Source organism: Copidosoma floridanum, unplaced genomic scaffold (genome assembly GCF_036245765.1).
Source record: "Copidosoma floridanum isolate Cflo_tuat_1 unplaced genomic scaffold, Cflo_Japanese_pri ptg000009l, whole genome shotgun sequence".
NCBI lineage: Eukaryota > Metazoa > Arthropoda > Insecta > Hymenoptera > Encyrtidae > Copidosoma > Copidosoma floridanum.
In genome coordinates this window covers 9,978,680-9,994,874 of record NW_028321886.1, presented here as the reverse complement: position 1 = coordinate 9,994,874, position 16,195 = coordinate 9,978,680, and the positions used below count along the sequence as shown (strand labels likewise).

Genomic DNA, 16,195 nt, shown 5'->3' with positions numbered 1-16,195 from the left:
TCGGGGGAAGAACGACCGCGCGGCCTCGTCAGTTCGGAAAGAGCAGCGCTCTGGTCACGATCTTTTTTCTTCACGGTTACCCCACACATGGTTATACACAATCACTGCACTGCTCCCGGAGTAACCATTAAATACGTATACGATCCTTTTTTTTTTTTCGTGTCGTCGGCGTCGCTGCACGCATGTGTACCCGGAAAAAAAGGAGTGTGAGTCGAATCAGTGCTTGTTCGTGTGTTGTTGTTAATGATCCAAGTGGGGCGAGTGTGGACTGTGTTTGGAGATAATCCGTGAACTATGCAGGTGCTCCGATATGCTCGTGAGGGCCACTGACCAGCCGGCGACTGGCGTCCGACCGATGCTGACTGGTTCTACTGGCACCAGAATCTTGCGGAAAACTCGTTGTACCGATGGGCATGATACCGTGCACCAGCATCAGCGGAGCACGTACCAGCGCGGCGCTGGCTAGCAGCCGCTCCTGACCTCTGGTCTGGCCTGCGTCGTGCAAGCAGTGTGTAGCCACCGCTGTCCGAACAGACGGGGCGCCCTTAGGTCCGGGGACAGGTGGAGAGAGAGCGATCGATACGCGTTAACAGCTGACTCGTTGTGTACCGCTGTCGTCGCTGGTTGTGTGTTTTTTTTCTTTTCTTTTGTTTTTCTTCGTTTTGCTTTTGATATATTTCTCGTTACCGTTACTACTGACGCTTGGTGATGGTGAAATGCTACGTCGTGCCAGTGCCGATGACGATGGTTGCCCCAGAAAGCCCGTTGTCTCCCTTTGGTTGTTCATCAGTTGCGAGACGAGCTTGCGTTCGAGCATATCGTGTCCCTGCGGAGAGAGCTTGCCACACTCTGCTGTCTCGTTTTCTGTCGGACGGGCTGTAACGTTTACTTGCTCACACGAGGACACACGTACGGATTATGTCAGTAGTATATGAAACGGAGCATGCCAAAGCTGCTGGACCCGCGGACGTCTGTATACGTGGAGAGAACTGGACATGCAGCCGCGACTTTGGGAGCTTAATACTGTCATCGAGAGGCGGCTAAGCGGTGCAGTGCATAGAAACTTCAATATAGTGCATGTACACACGAGTGCAAGTGCAGGGCCCAAGTGCGCTGACTTCTCGCCGTGAATCTATAAATCCCGTCGCTCTTCTCGTTTAACGTTGTAAACGAGCTTGGAGCTGTCGTTAATGCTGTTGCTGTTATTGTTGATGTAGTTGTTATTGTTATTTGCTGCAGTTGTTGTTGTGGGAGTGAGCGACAGATCAAAAGTGAGTGGCAGGTGTGTAATCAGTGGTTGAAGCACCTGCTGCCAATCGCTAGCTAATCATGAGCACAAAGAGCAAGATGCGGCTGTGCCAATCCAGGCTCCTGAACAGGTAGGTGTTGGGGACAATTTTACATTACATCATTTTTATGCGAGTGTGCGGTACTATCACCCAATCATATTGCGGGCGAATAGTTTTTTTTTTGCTCATGCCTTCAAAATGACGTTTTTACCAATTATTGGAAATGTCCAAAATCGTTTTCATTGTTTTCCTTTCTTTGCTCCGTCGCTCTTTATTTGAACAACAATAATGAAGCTCATACATATTACCAAAAGTGAATTATTATTACATATCACTTTGGTGCTCGTGTGTGTGAGTATATCGTAAGTTTACATTGTCATTTACACACTGCAACAAAATGTAACATTGAGTTTGCAAATGGCAATGGCTCCACGAATTTCAATTCAATTCTTGTAATCGATTTCAGAATAAATAGTTATACCTCTACCTATTGAATTAAATTCTCGTCCAAGTGAGGTTTCGGGTTATGACATTAGTTTTTAAATTTTCGTTTATTTTTAAATTTTTAAACTAAAAATTAATTTTAACATACTCAAGATTGTAATCCGAGCTATGTTAAAATAAAATGAAATTAAAGTTTAAAATTTCACCAGAAGTTTTGCGTTAATAATAAATGACTCTGTCATGGAGGTACTAATTTCAAAATACCTATAATTTGCTACAGTCAGTTTATTATTTATTCATTCAAGGTTTGTAAATCACTCGGACAAGTAATTTAATATGCAATAGGATTTTCACAAAAATACAGCATATTTAAACCATTTCTTAAAATATAGTGTGTTCGTCACAAATGTAAAGAGTATGAAAATAATTACATGTTCTTCGGGATTAAAACAACAATACCTGATTATACTCACATTTCTACTACTGTATTTCGAAACCAAGAAAATTCGATAGTACAGTATACGAGAGTCACCAAAGGAGATCGTATGAAAACAACCGCGTGATGGCGGAAAATAATATCCGCGAGAGATACTTGAGAATGTCTGCCTTGGTAAAGTGGAGTTTTTAAGATATGTATATAATATAGGGTTTATTAGACTATCGATTTCCCTATTATATAGTATCCCGACAGTCAGCAAGGTGCTCAGTGTCGGTGGTAAAAGTAACAGTGGCGGCGGGGGGGGGGGGAGAAGAGAATGGGTAAAATGAAACGGGAGGTAAAAAGAGAGGGGGAGAAAAGAGGAGCGTAACCCGTGGGATTATTGTTGGAAAGCGTGAAAGTTTTCTCTGGAAACGGACATGCTTAATCAAGCTTCAATAATGGCCGGCACGTTTTATTTATTCTCCACCACTCGGCCGTGCCGCGTCCATCCGCTTGCAAGCACCGCAAAAGCCCCTTTCATTATATAATCCTCGTGCTCGAAAACAATCGCCATTCAAGTTAAATAAAGATGTCCCTCCCGGCCGCGTCTTTGTTCGTTTTTTTCGCTTCCTCCGTGGCTCCAACACCTCTATCCTCGTCATTGTCTTTATCTTCGCTCGGCGCTCCCCCTTTCGCCAAACAACGCTCGGGTAACCCTCGGCCACTGCAGCCTTGTCGTTTATGTCGAGCTTGCAACATATGCCTACGCTCTGTCTCACAAAGTACAACCTGCACAACTTTCATTCGATCACTGTCGTTGATTCTCAAAAACTACGATGTGTGTATAATGCCATGAAGTATTTAGTTAAGAGGGTGCAAGGTAAAGGCAGACAACAATATTGGTGGGTCTGATGAACAGTATACTTTTTAAATGTAGCGCGCGATAATTTGTTCTGTCCCACGTTCATTTCAAATCAATGCATATATACACATTATTTTGAGGCGTTAATTGCACTGCCCTGGGCACGAACAGCGGGACTTGAATAATTTTAGTACCCTGCTTTCAAGCATTTCAAAAAAGAGCAAGAGAGGCAGGGGGAATGTTGTAAAAAAAAATTTCGATTCAAACTTTGAGCAACAGTGAAACCAATAGAACATTATGCAAAGCCATGAAAAGAGCGTCGTTGCATTGAACTTGACGTACCACTGCACTCGACCCTGTAACTCCTGAATCTTTGAGTTTTATTCAAGTTTTTTCTGTGGACCCGCGGAAGGAGAACGGAAAAGTTCAATTTCAACTTTGCCATTGACGTTATTTATGCTTACGAGCCAAGACCATATTAATACCTTACATTAAAGAAGCATTCAAACGATACATCTACAAATATATTCACGAAGCTTTAAAATAATACTTGAATCCGCAAACTCTTTTATTTTATTTTATTTTATTTTTTTCGTACTACCCATTTTACTCAACTAATAATGAAACTCGAAAAACTGGTTGAAAAAGCCATAAAATTTATGCTTCGTTAAAAAGTAAATGTTATCCCATCGTTTGAAAATTCGCATTTTCAATTTCGTTCACTTTATTCAATTGTAATATTAATAAGGTATACTCGTTGCGATGCATGAACCATATGAGGGTGAACACTAAAACGTGCAAAAAAAGATAATACAAAAAATTGTTAAATTTCCAAGCGCAACGCAGTGTGAAAATTAAGTACGGAAAACATTATCTCGAAAGATTTATGGTGTACAGGTAATACATAATATATACCTATACGTCATACCTATAACGATCGTCATTCCCCGGGAGAGTCTCGATATTCTTATTTAAAATTCCCATAAATCCGACTAATCGTGCGAGAATCAATGATTAACGTGGCGCGCACGTCGCGACGCTTGGAATATCAATGGCCACGTTCAAGTGATGCCCCTGCAAAATAGACCTTGATCCCCCGCAAGTTCAGTTGCGCGAGAAAATTCGATATTCTTCATTTTACTCTCATCCAATGAAATTAAAAAAAAAAAAAAATTGTTTCTTCACGGGCAGTGGTTCATCGGCAATGACAACCTACGATCGGTTCATCGGAAGCCACGGAAAGCATAGTGAATAATTGAAAAAAATTGTTTGAACAGCTCAACCGACGTAAAACAAAGTGTTTACCAGTTCCTGTGATTTTCCATCCAGTTGATAAAACCTACCAAATGGGTGTTATATGTATATATTGATAATTATCATCTCCCTGACCCGACAACCTAATAACGTGTTACTTTTTGTTAGATGTGCTCCTGGAAAGAACAGAAAAACTTTGCTCCCTTGGACTCAGCGAGTGCGAGTACGAGGTATATTTTCGTAAACTTTGGAATGTAGAGGAGGGAGGAGGGTCTCCGAAAGAGCTGGCTCGGTCGGCTAGTTAGCTGATGATCAACGCAACGTAAAGCGAGCAAGGAGGATATTGAGGGGGAGGGGGACACACGGATGGAAAGATAAAGTGCGAGCGCTTGTTCAAACACGGAGAAATTTGTCCGCTGCTGCGCACTCTGTTTGCACAGCGTCGATATTTTCTCATCGCGTATTCTGTTAATTTGAATTTGTAACGAACTGCAAAACTTTGCATGTAAAACATCCGCGCGCTCGGGCTCGCCCGTCTTCTGCAGTCGACGAAAGGTGGGTGCTCCTACACACTATAATACATATATAAGGTGGTGCGACGATCCGTGTATATACATTGTACATCTACGTACCTGCCAACTCACGCGTGTATTTAGCTGATGGCTCTCGGGAAAAAGAGTGCCTACCCATACACGTGCGCTGCAGCGTTGGTAAGAGGGCGCGGGGGGTTGGTGGGGGCGAAAATGGACTCTGGCCGGATAAATATTTAAGCGGGGCGGACGAGACGCTCGGACAGAGGGTGAATAAAGGACGGTGGCTTCGATCGGCTCGGCCTATAGGGACATCCATTAAAAATCATTCGTCGCCTTTTTACTCGTCCGCCCCTCCCTCCCTCGCTCACACCGTCACCACCGTCGCCCATCGTCCTCGTAGTCGTGGCTGCTGGTTAATATTTAAATAGCGTCCGGGTGATGTACCCCCGACGTAGCTCCTCCGTCCTTTGTGGGCTCGCGCGTGCACGCAAAACCTTTTTCGAAATGTAAGCCCTTTGACCCGAGCAATGGATAATCTCGCATCCCAGTACATCGGCAGTTAAATTTTTATTCCTCCTAGCGGTTCCCGTTTTCTTACCACCCCCCCCCCCCCCCCGAGTCCCTCTGTTCTCTTCGATCAGGTGCCCGCAAGCTAAATCCCCCGTGACTAATATAAAAAATGTATTGGATTTTGTTTTGGCTCGTCAGACGTGAGTACCAACAACAGCAGTGTCGCGGCTATAAAATATGTACGTATACACAACGAGGGTGATGAAACGAGAGGGTCGATCGGGGCAAAAATCTAACGGTGCGTGAAGAAGGAATCTCGAGAGAACGTGCCTCTGTCGGGGTCGTCTTATGCGCGTATATAAGACTGGCGAGCAAAGGATTATCATCGACTGACTGATCGCTTCCTACACCAATGTATGAATCGATGGCGCATCGGAGTGGAAAGTGCGACAAACTTGGGGTACTTTGCCGACTCTTGTATAGGAATCAGGTATACTATACCAATGACACTTGATGCGGACCTCGTCAAGTTTCAAGAGTAAGAATTTGACGTGGTGCGACACCCCGTGCCACCTTTATTTGAATATTAATGGAGCACACAAAGAAGCATCCAAAGAAGAAAATAAATGTTAAACTTATTGTATACGAGATGTTTGACGTATACCTCACAACGAATTACTTTCCACTGAAAGTTGTGTTATTTTTTTTGTTTTCTTATTCAGAAAATAATATATTGCGTTTTCTCGATAAAATTAAAAAAGATATTACGCGGAGATTGAAAAAATATCTGTATCGTGTAAATATGAACGGAGAAAATGGTAATGCACAAGATAGGTATGGAGAGAGAGGTACCATTGGAAAAAATGTTTAATCTTTTGAGCTCGCGCGGCAGGGGTAATGCAATCTCGCAACACTAGGGAGCGAAAAGGGGTAAAAAAAAAAAAGAAAGAAAAAAAAGAAGGGAGGATGGGAAAAAGAGACACTTACCGACCACGCATTATCTCTAGAATTGCATGCAGGGTATGGGGGGTACGTATGAAGTAACGACTGGCTGGCTGTGTATGGGGAAGCGAAACGGAGGAGGAGGGAGACGACGGAGTCGGTAGTGGTAGTAATCGAGTCACGGATGCGAATCCACAGGAAAGGGCGAACCGCTGCGGAAAGTCCAGTCGTCGACCTCGAGTAATTGATTTGGATAATGTCCGCCGATAAGGAAGGCAGTGACTGCGCGCGCGCGCGCTCTCCCGTGATGTCTCTCTTGCTCCATATGTACCTTATACGAGAGTGGTGTCGTCGGCCACTGATGCTCCCGGCGAGCGGCTATTCATCCAGATGGCCGTCGTTATCATAAGATGACGAGACCCCCCCCCCCTCTCTCTCTCTCTCGCTTGTCCTCCCAAGGACCAAGTAGTTGGAATACCCAGAGAAGCGGTGTGTGAGGGTAGAGCACAAACGATATATCAACCCCTCGTACGAGTTTGACTGTGTTTTTATACATTCTCTCGCATGCATCGTGGGTCCGGGCACTGTCGGACTGCCATATTGCCATTATGTGCCCTCCTCCTCTCCACGGTCCTTTCATATCCATTATTTCATCAAGTGATCACCTAAGCCCGGCAGAGAAATGAGGATGTCTGCCGATCGAGCGCGTCTACGCGCGTCCAGAGGAGGTATACTTGGTGGTGGTGAGGGTGGGCGTTTTGGTACATCAGACCGCTTGATTAGCCCAGCGTGAAACGAGCGCTCTTATAGGCATCACGCAAAGTCCCCGTTGCAGTGCCTCTATTATCTAATACATATATATATATACTGGACATGCGTGTATGGGGAATGCTCGACCCATCCCTGCTTTTAACCGAGATGGAGTGCAATGTGTGCGAGAGAGAGTACACGCTCGAGCTGATTGTACAACCAAGTCCCCGTGTCCTCTTTGCTCTGGTGTGTACACCCCTTGACTCGACCTACCCACTCTGTGACTGTATATACAAGCTTTTCGTTGGTAAACTTTTGCTTTACGGCCGCATTCGTTATATACTGCTGTTGCTCTCTCGCCTGCAACCTACGCCAGCGCCATCAGGTATAAAACCTACACACACATAATATACATATATATCTCTGGAAAAGCCAACAACTTGGGGTGTGGGGGGGGGGTGAAATGAAAATAAACAGGTTGTTATTTTGCGGCGAGCGTGGGGGAGCAGGGAAGTGTCACCGTCACGGAGGTAGCGCCCCCTCCTGTCCCCCCCGAGGGAGAAACGAGGCGAAACTACTGCTCCCAACTTTTAGCATATCTCGTTCATTACGGCTTCTTTCGAGTGCCGAAAATTTCCGGAGCGGCGAATCATGCCGATACATCCTCTTTCCTCGGCTGAGTTGTTGCGCGGCTTTTAAAACTATAACTCAAGTTTCGAGGACTCGGCTGTACACGTCAGCCGTCCACTGGAATTTCCTTAATTAATATCGTAGCGAATTCCTCCTTGCGCCCCACTCGTGCACGAGCGACGAAACGACGAAATTCCATCGAATATTACCAATTGACGGGTCGTGTATTGTTACGACCTTGTAAAAATTAAGATCGGATGCCCCAACCCGCACACGCACACGAGTCGGAAGAAACAAAGCCTTTGTGCCGCTGCGCGATTTCGAGATCACTGATTAGCCCTGTTCTCTCCACCCTCGGCCCCAATGGGTTCATCCCGCGAATGGCTCGACTCTATATACATCAATCAAGCGACGATGACGATGATAGGCAAACGCAAAAATGGCTGGAGAAACAAGATAAAGCAGCATGATCATCGTTACGAGCACGGCGTACGGCATTATCGCTCGTAATTTTCCGCAGCCGCGTACATGGGGGAGGGGGTGGTATCATGGGGCTGATACAGGTAAGTGTCGTCGTGATTAATTGCGCATAAACTCGCCTTCTCTCGCTGAATTATCAATATTAATAGCCCCGACTCCGCCACATCCGGCGTAAATCAACACTAATCGCGATACCTATATATATACGTGCTGTATACACCATCATCCAGCACACAGCTGTATAGCCAAAAGTTATAGAGCGCGGCGTTGAGACGTATCGCGCTGTAGCAGTGGCTTCCTCCTCGCCCGCTAACGAGCCGAGCATGTAAAACCCCGTCAGCTTGCGGATATCAGCATTTGTCCATTGCCACGGCCCCACTCGGCATATATATTATACCGTCGCTATCTGTCTACGTGCATACATGCGCATATGTATATGTGCTACGCGGCCACTGGCTGTACACACATACGTATATGAATATTCGTTAAAACTACCTCGATGACGACGACGCCACCGCGCGTCAGCGCCGCCGTCCTCATTAGGGCATTATTCAAATCGGCAGCAACAGCAGATAGTCCGGCGTGTCTCCCCGTTTACTCGCGTTTACGCCGCATCCCCCGCGGCCCTGGCCATTTTCGCCGTACCGTTGCACAAGTTGTATACGTATAGCCAGATGCCGAGGAGAAAGAAGGGATTGGGAGTGAGAGAGAATACATATTGTGCTGGGCGTAATCGGTAACCATCACGAGGCGAATTTAAAATGTTTAGTGGCCGACCGTGCGAGGAGCGCTGACGCGGTGCCAGCCAGTCCTGTTTGCCCATGTGTACACCCTGCAGGTACATTTGTGCTGTCAATGGCCCCTGTGTTGTCTCCGCGCAGTTGCTATACTGTTACCTTTTCTCTCTCTCTTTCCCCCTTTTTCGGTGCCGCGAGAGGGAAAGGCCAACCAAACCCTGATGTGCGGCTCGACGCCAAAACTCGCTTTGGGCACTTTGTCCCTCCCATCAGCTCCACGTGCGTTCAAATGGCACTGACCACTTTTGCCGTAGTCGCTTCGATTGTTGAGCTGGCTCACACATTTTGGCTTACTTACACCCACCCGGTAGTCGATGCGCTTTTTTAATCTGCGGCATTCGCGCGAAAGCCTATATATAGCATATTTCAAGGTAGCTCGTTCAAATATTACGTTCATAAGGGCAGATGTACGTATAATTAAGTACGAGATTAAGTATAGGTACGCAAGGAAACGAAGAAAAATATGATGGTCACGATGTGATGACATTGGTAAGGCCAAGTTGCCTGCGGCGGCACTCGGTATTGCCGTCCGTGTGTGCATTATTTATGGCGCTTGCTCACTTGCTATTATTTCGTATAGGTACAACTACAGATACAGTTGATCCGTTCTCGTATACAACAGGCGAGAGAGACTCGTTCGGTGGTACATGTATAATAAATATAAGGTACTTATTTACTTGATACAACGAACGCGAATTCTTGCCTCCGTCAAAGCCGGCCGTTATCATCATCCAAAGATCAACGCATCGTTATTATTAATATTATTCCCAAGTTTGTCACGAGGCTATTACCGAGTCATTCGTCAGTTTGTCGAAACAAAATTACATCCCCCGACAAAGTATTTTCTTAAACTTAACTAATGACTGCCAAGTAAATCTATATGCCTCCTCCTTCTGGTAAGGATACACGTTGCAACAGTCCATACACATGGCACGCAAACGAATCGAAATCACACGAGGGTGGTAAGGATTTTATTTTACATCTGCAAAGTTTTAGTCGATAGGTATGCTATAGGATAAAATGTATACTTAGCTATAAACTCGTCAAAATGAACAAGTCGAGCAAAAAGTGTTGAGGCTTGTTACTACGCGTTGCTCTTTCCGCTTGAAGTAGAGGTCATCCAACGAAGCAAGAAAATCTATGAATAAAAAACAACATGGTGTCAAAAGGAGGGGCTTCGCGTAGCCTATGGCTATATTGTGTTGAGAATCGAGGTCCTACACACATACCCCGTTGCCTTCATCCAGGTGCCCGGTGACCGCAGTAGAGAAGCAAAAAGCAATTAGGGAACGGGCGGCGCTTGTTTATCCACCTCTATTTTGGAGAGAAACTAAAACTTGGTCTTCCAGGCGTGCGTGTTGGCTTGGAAGAAAAATTTCACTCCCCGGCATACACGTAGACACGAAAGTTACTTTTTTGCGCACTTGTTCAAGTTAAATTGCGGAAGAAAGGAAAAAAAAAAAAAAAAAAAGGTTGAGACAAAAGTAGAGCGAGAGAGCCAACAACTACTGTCCTTTTCATGCGCACGATGAACTTAATAATGATATCAGCTATAATAACGTATATGCACCAATCACGAATTTCATTCGGTATATAGATATGGTATCTGCAATATGTATAAAGCTCACCCACCTCGTGCCCTGTGTATCATATATGACACGCGGACACAGACAGACAGACGGACCAGCACGTTACTTCCAACAGTGGGCACGTGCAAGGTAGATAGGTGGGTACCACTTTAAAATTCTTTGCATTTTATAATAATAACGGGCCATAAAGAGCGCAAGTCTATAGTAACTGGCGCTGCTGATGGCGTAGTCTGCTCCCATCCCGTAAATGTATACGTATATAAGTATATATACACACACACGGTGTGGCCAAAGTTCGCATGTTCATCGCCTAGATTCGCTGCATGCATGCACGGGCTAATGTGGCCGAGGCACGTTATACGCGGGCGAATCAATGTGGCGGCAACTGCGCACGCGCGAGTAACACACCCCCCAACCCTCACCGAGGATCATTTGCGCTCGCGGACTATACAGCGGCGTGTATCAGCTATATCTATATGACGATGATACAATTAGTAATATATTAAACTTTGGGCGCTCGCGGTATTTTTAACGAAAATCTATAAGTGTAGTTATGTATGTATAATTATTATGCTGATTATCAAAATAAAAAGGAGGAAGAAGGAGCTTATTGTGACCGGTTTGATAATTAAACAACAAAAACCTCACGTCTGCGCCCCGGAGCTCTTAACGTTTGAGCCGATGCGAAATTATTAACTTCCATTATCGTAATTCGACTCGGCGCGCATCGTAATGCATATTTCACTTCCCGGTCGCTAACTCTGGTTCTTTCTCCTTGCATTAAAACAGAGAGCTTTTTAATGCCCAACGCCGTAACGTGTTTATACTTTCGAAACCCGTGTATACAAAGCATCATCCCTCCCTCTCTCGAGCGGGGAATATATTATAGTACTCCTGAGGAGTATTGTAAGTTGAAAGTGCAACAATAAATAAATCGAGGCGTTATTTCCGTTTACGAATGGAAATCGATGGCACACGACGGAGCTCTGTGTCGCGATTCGAATGGAGAAGCAGCTCCGGCATAAACAATAAAAAACCCTTCCTACCCCCTGAAGAACTGGCCGACTCGGGATGATTCGCCGAGGCTCGACAAATATAACCACCAGAGTTCAATTAAAATTACACGAGGTTGTTCAATTGAACCGCCGTGGCCCGACCATCAGAGGCGTCGGCTAAAATCTGATGATGGAGCCAGATTTGCGGGAATTGATCTCGAAACGGACACGTCGGAGTCTCAGGTGTAGCAAAAATAGTCGCGTGCTGACGTTGTACGGTATAATTGGAAGCCCGATGTAAGCTCGTAAAAGCATGTATATATATATCATTATACATGTCATAAATACGTGAGGTGGACGCGTATGAATAAAAGGGGATTTGCCAACTTTGTTATGCGATGGGCGTGGAGGGGTAGGAAAAAAGGTTGTTCAACTCGCTGCGGGTGCACACAGTAAAGTTCTCGGTAATCGCCGCTCAACGTGGTTTTTCGCGTCTCTTTTTGTCCTCCCCTGGCAAACCTTTGTTGTATAACTAACTTTCAGTGGCCATAAATCTGATATGCCTACAGAATCAAATAATCTGCAGAGCTGATGCAGTTGGACAGTGAGAGGGGCCCAACGTAACTACGATTGTATATGCGCAAGATTCACCTATTCATACACTATATTCTACACCTTATGTTGCATGTATATGGATCTGTACGAAAAACACTTAATCGAATTGTCCCCGCGATAAAAAATTGATATCGATGATGAGTATACCTAACGTTGATGTGTATGTTATAAATATGTCACAATAGTGTCAATTCAAGTAAGAGTTCTACTGTCCACGCCCGCACAGCTCGACCAACATAAGCGTATAGTGATGATTGTAACATTATATACGTATATAGCGAAGGTTCATTGATATTTCAATAGCGCAGCTGTTACACCAGTAACTAGAAACTACGTATAGTTACTCTAGTACATGTATGTATACTTCGGGTCCCACAGGAGGAGAAGCCAAGCTCTCTCCGTATATACCTATCTTGCCCACGGTAATTATCATCCCGACGATGGTTACTCGTGTCGCAGGATCGACGTGACCCCTCGTCGTGTATAGTTATACCTACGGGAGGAGCAACCGACCGAGCGACTGTTACAATATACATAGCTCTGCTGGTATATACGTATAGTTGCATGCAGGATGCCCTACAAGCTCCCACTCGTATGTGTGCGTGTGTGTTTACGGGGGCGTCCGACGAGATTCAGTTCTCTCTCTATCGTCTTTACTTCCCTTGCCGCTTGTAGCCATCACCGGGGGAATAATCGCTCGTATAAGTATACTTGGGCCCCGGCTCAACCCTACTACGGGCTCTTCTTCTTCCTCCTCGCTTCCTACTTCCTGCCTCGCTTCCTCCTCCTCCGCAACTACCTCTTTCTTCTTCCTCCTCCTTCAAGTATACAAAGATTCCATGTGAATAATAAATTATATATAATCATGTACCTACTCTACTCCGACTACAGATAAAAGTATCACGTGTTGTACTTAATCGATCTCGTCGCCTCTGTGCATGGGGTGCCCGGGTTTCTCCTCCTCGTACGCACTTTGTACGCGTGCATAAACGCGAAACTCAAAGGGCCTGATGTACATACACACGCAACATCGTGTACGTATGTATAGGGGGTATAATATGGATGGGTGTGCAATTTTTCATCCCTTTCTCGCTTTCACGTTTCTCAGTGCTGCAACAAACAACGAGAAAAATGAGTATTGCGCGACCGCTGCCACAAGGGCTCTTTCATCCGCGTGCGTGGGTGTGTATTACGCGCCTAGTTGTTTTTTTTTACGCTCGCGCGGTACAACCAGAAGCGCTCAAAAGAAACGCCGATTCGAACCATACATACTAATACCTACCCTACTGCTTTTACATCCGCGCCACCACCACGTCGGGGGTTTGCCCTCTCTTTGCCCGGCCGCACGCCGCCAACCTATGTATATATTACATGCTATGGTTGTACGAAGGGAAAAGAAAAGGCCCGGCCGCGCAAGCTCTCCTCCTTCATTCACGCGCTCGCGCTTCTTACGCTCTCAGACCTCCCGTTCCCTCCCACCCCCTCTCCTTTGAGTCGCTCTTTTTCACGTTTTACACGTTCGTCTGTATTCCTCATCCTTTACCTCTTATTCTTCTCCTTTCTTTTTTTTTTGCCGGGGGGTAATCTCATCGCGCTGTCGACGGACGCTGTACAGCTTACGGGGGAATGAAAAGTTATTGCGCTCGCTCGCGATGCGAAAAAAGCCGTGCTCTATTTGTTATCGTTGTTATAATTTTCTATTATTTTCCATTCTCCGCGGGTATAATGTTATACCTGTTTTAACGGTTGACTGAAACAAAGACCAAAGTTCGGGTCTTTGTTGACCAAACAAAACAACTGGTCCGTTTTTTGTTTCATTTTGTGATATTTTATTCACATAACAAGTGAATTCAAGGGTATAAAGCAAAGTCCCTTTAGTTGTGAAATTGCTCTCAGGGTTGTTGATAAATCTCTGCATCATTTGATAAGTAATTCTTTAGAAAAAAAAAAAAAAAAAAAAGAAATGCATAATTTCTCCTGAGAGAAATTTTGGTATTGTTGAAAATACGATTTTCCTGAAAAACTAGCTGCTTTAACGATAAACACTTGGATGAGCTGTGTGTTTGTGCCAATCGTCTATTTGTAGACGTAGGTATTCGTAACTTGTTAAGTATTACTCCCTCGTCTGACGAATATGAATGAGAAATCCTTGTTAAACGCGGTATCTCTCAATGTGGCAGACGTAGAGCTTAAAAGAGCTGTGCTTACTTGAACGGCAAGCATCCATGGGGGTGCTTGACTCCGTGTACAATGGTATATATATTATATGCTCCCCTTACCTACATTTTCGCATTCGTGAGATCATCGCAGTGAATTGCAACAATCCTACGTCGAGTATAGAGGCATTTGCGTCAGCAAGCGATGGTATCTCCATGCCTATAACTTTTAACGTTTCATAAAGCGTATGTATATACAACCCAGTCATACAAGCTGTTGCTGGTGCAATCAGTCGGTCACTGGCCCCTCAATTGCGTGCCTGCCTCTCCGTTCGAGCTCTTACGGGCCACTTGAAGCGTGTTCCTCTTGTTATATATTTATATACATATGTGTATATATATATCCGTACCCACACCACTCCAGTGTGTCGTTTGTACGCGTATAATTATATCTGCCGGTGCGCTGGAATTTAACGTTTTGCGATGCTTCGCACGATCACTCGGGTGACGACGTTTGAGACAAATTTAGTGCGCACAACAGCAACAAAATCCATCTCGATTGGTATATACATTGCCTTTGACGTTTCGCCTCGTCAACACATGTATACTTGGTATTTCAAACCACCACACAAAAGGCTCAAGGCGGGCAGGTGCATCCCCCGATTTCTGCGCCATTAATTAAATCAAGACCCTCAATTTTCGACAAAAGTAACAACGGAGCAGCCTACACGCGTAAGAGCCACAGAAGCCGGAAGCTTTGGCGCGCGCGATACAATACAAGCTATGTATACAGCCCAGCTCTTGACTCAAATTTTCCCTCCCCAGCTAATGCTCCCTCCCTTTATACCCATCCTTCGTATATATCGTATACTATATCAAGTGAAAAACTATTACGCGGAGCCACAAAGGCAGGGATGAGGTACGGGAAACTACACGTGATACGGCTACGTATAGGTATATGTATATGTATACCTGTACAACACACAGGGCTCGAATGTCGTGAGAATCAGGTACTTAGTTGGGCAGGGTCGAATCGATGGCAAGTGTCCACGGTATCGTGTAAGCACCAGCTAGGAGACAGGACGGGCGCTCCTCTGGTCTCCCCCGTCTCCTCCTCCACTATCATCCGCCCTCCCGATTCTCGTGTCGTTTACCATCGAGAGATCTTGGGCCGGAGTTTGCCCGCAAGCTCATTAATCCGGGGATCGACTTAATCGGTTTGATAAACGATGGCTGCCCCACCTCGCACTGCACCGGGTTAACTTGTACGTGCTACCTGTACTCGACTTGCTTCGTGCCGGCTGCCGAAGAGCTGAGCAGAGAATTACGGGCTGATTGAGAGAGGACTGCGATGACCGAAAGAAAAAACGTATTTACTCCAAAGTTCCTCCTCTTACCTGTAATATATGTTATACTATTGGGTTCGGTGCCTGTAGGGGCGCGCCAGAACTACTGCACTGGGTTCGGCTAACAAATGGCCGGGACTATGTAATATATACAGTTACACAGTTACGGGTGGTCGAAAACTTTTTCGAGGACGTGTGTGCTATTTGCTCTTTTTTAGGTTTGCCAACAGTTGAGGTCAAGTGAAAAGTGAATCAATCGTATAGACTCGATGGGCCTTTTTTTCACACTCGTCAAAAGTTTGGTGCAGCAATAGCTTGCCACGTGTGTCGTGATCTGGTCGTTCAGGGGACATCATTCGTCACATTTACAGAATCGAAGTGGAGTTCACGTTTCCGTTTTGTAAACGCACGTATCCATCAAGTGCCACAGATACAACAGAACATATAAGGATCAATAATAGGATACTGAAAGTCATCCTCCTCAACGTGGGCCAGCACCCGATGGCAACTATTTTTAACGCTAATCACGATAATGGCTTCCTTGGGCGTGCTCTTTATAAAAAAACAATTTCGTTGATGCCC

General features: G+C 45.3%; 1 protein-coding gene across 1 annotated transcript in view; it reads left to right on the top strand.

The window, feature by feature from the left end:
* Window positions 1-207: 207 nt before the first annotated feature.
* Window positions 208-16,195, top strand: part of LOC106638040 (irregular chiasm C-roughest protein) — a 91,469-nt gene continuing 75,481 nt past the window's right edge. The window contains exon 1 of the mRNA XM_014351058.2: window positions 208-1,379. Coding sequence (XP_014206544.2) covers window positions 1,330-1,379 — 50 coding nt within the window. The 5' untranslated portion in view covers window positions 208-1,329. The remainder of the gene's footprint in view (window positions 1,380-16,195) is intronic.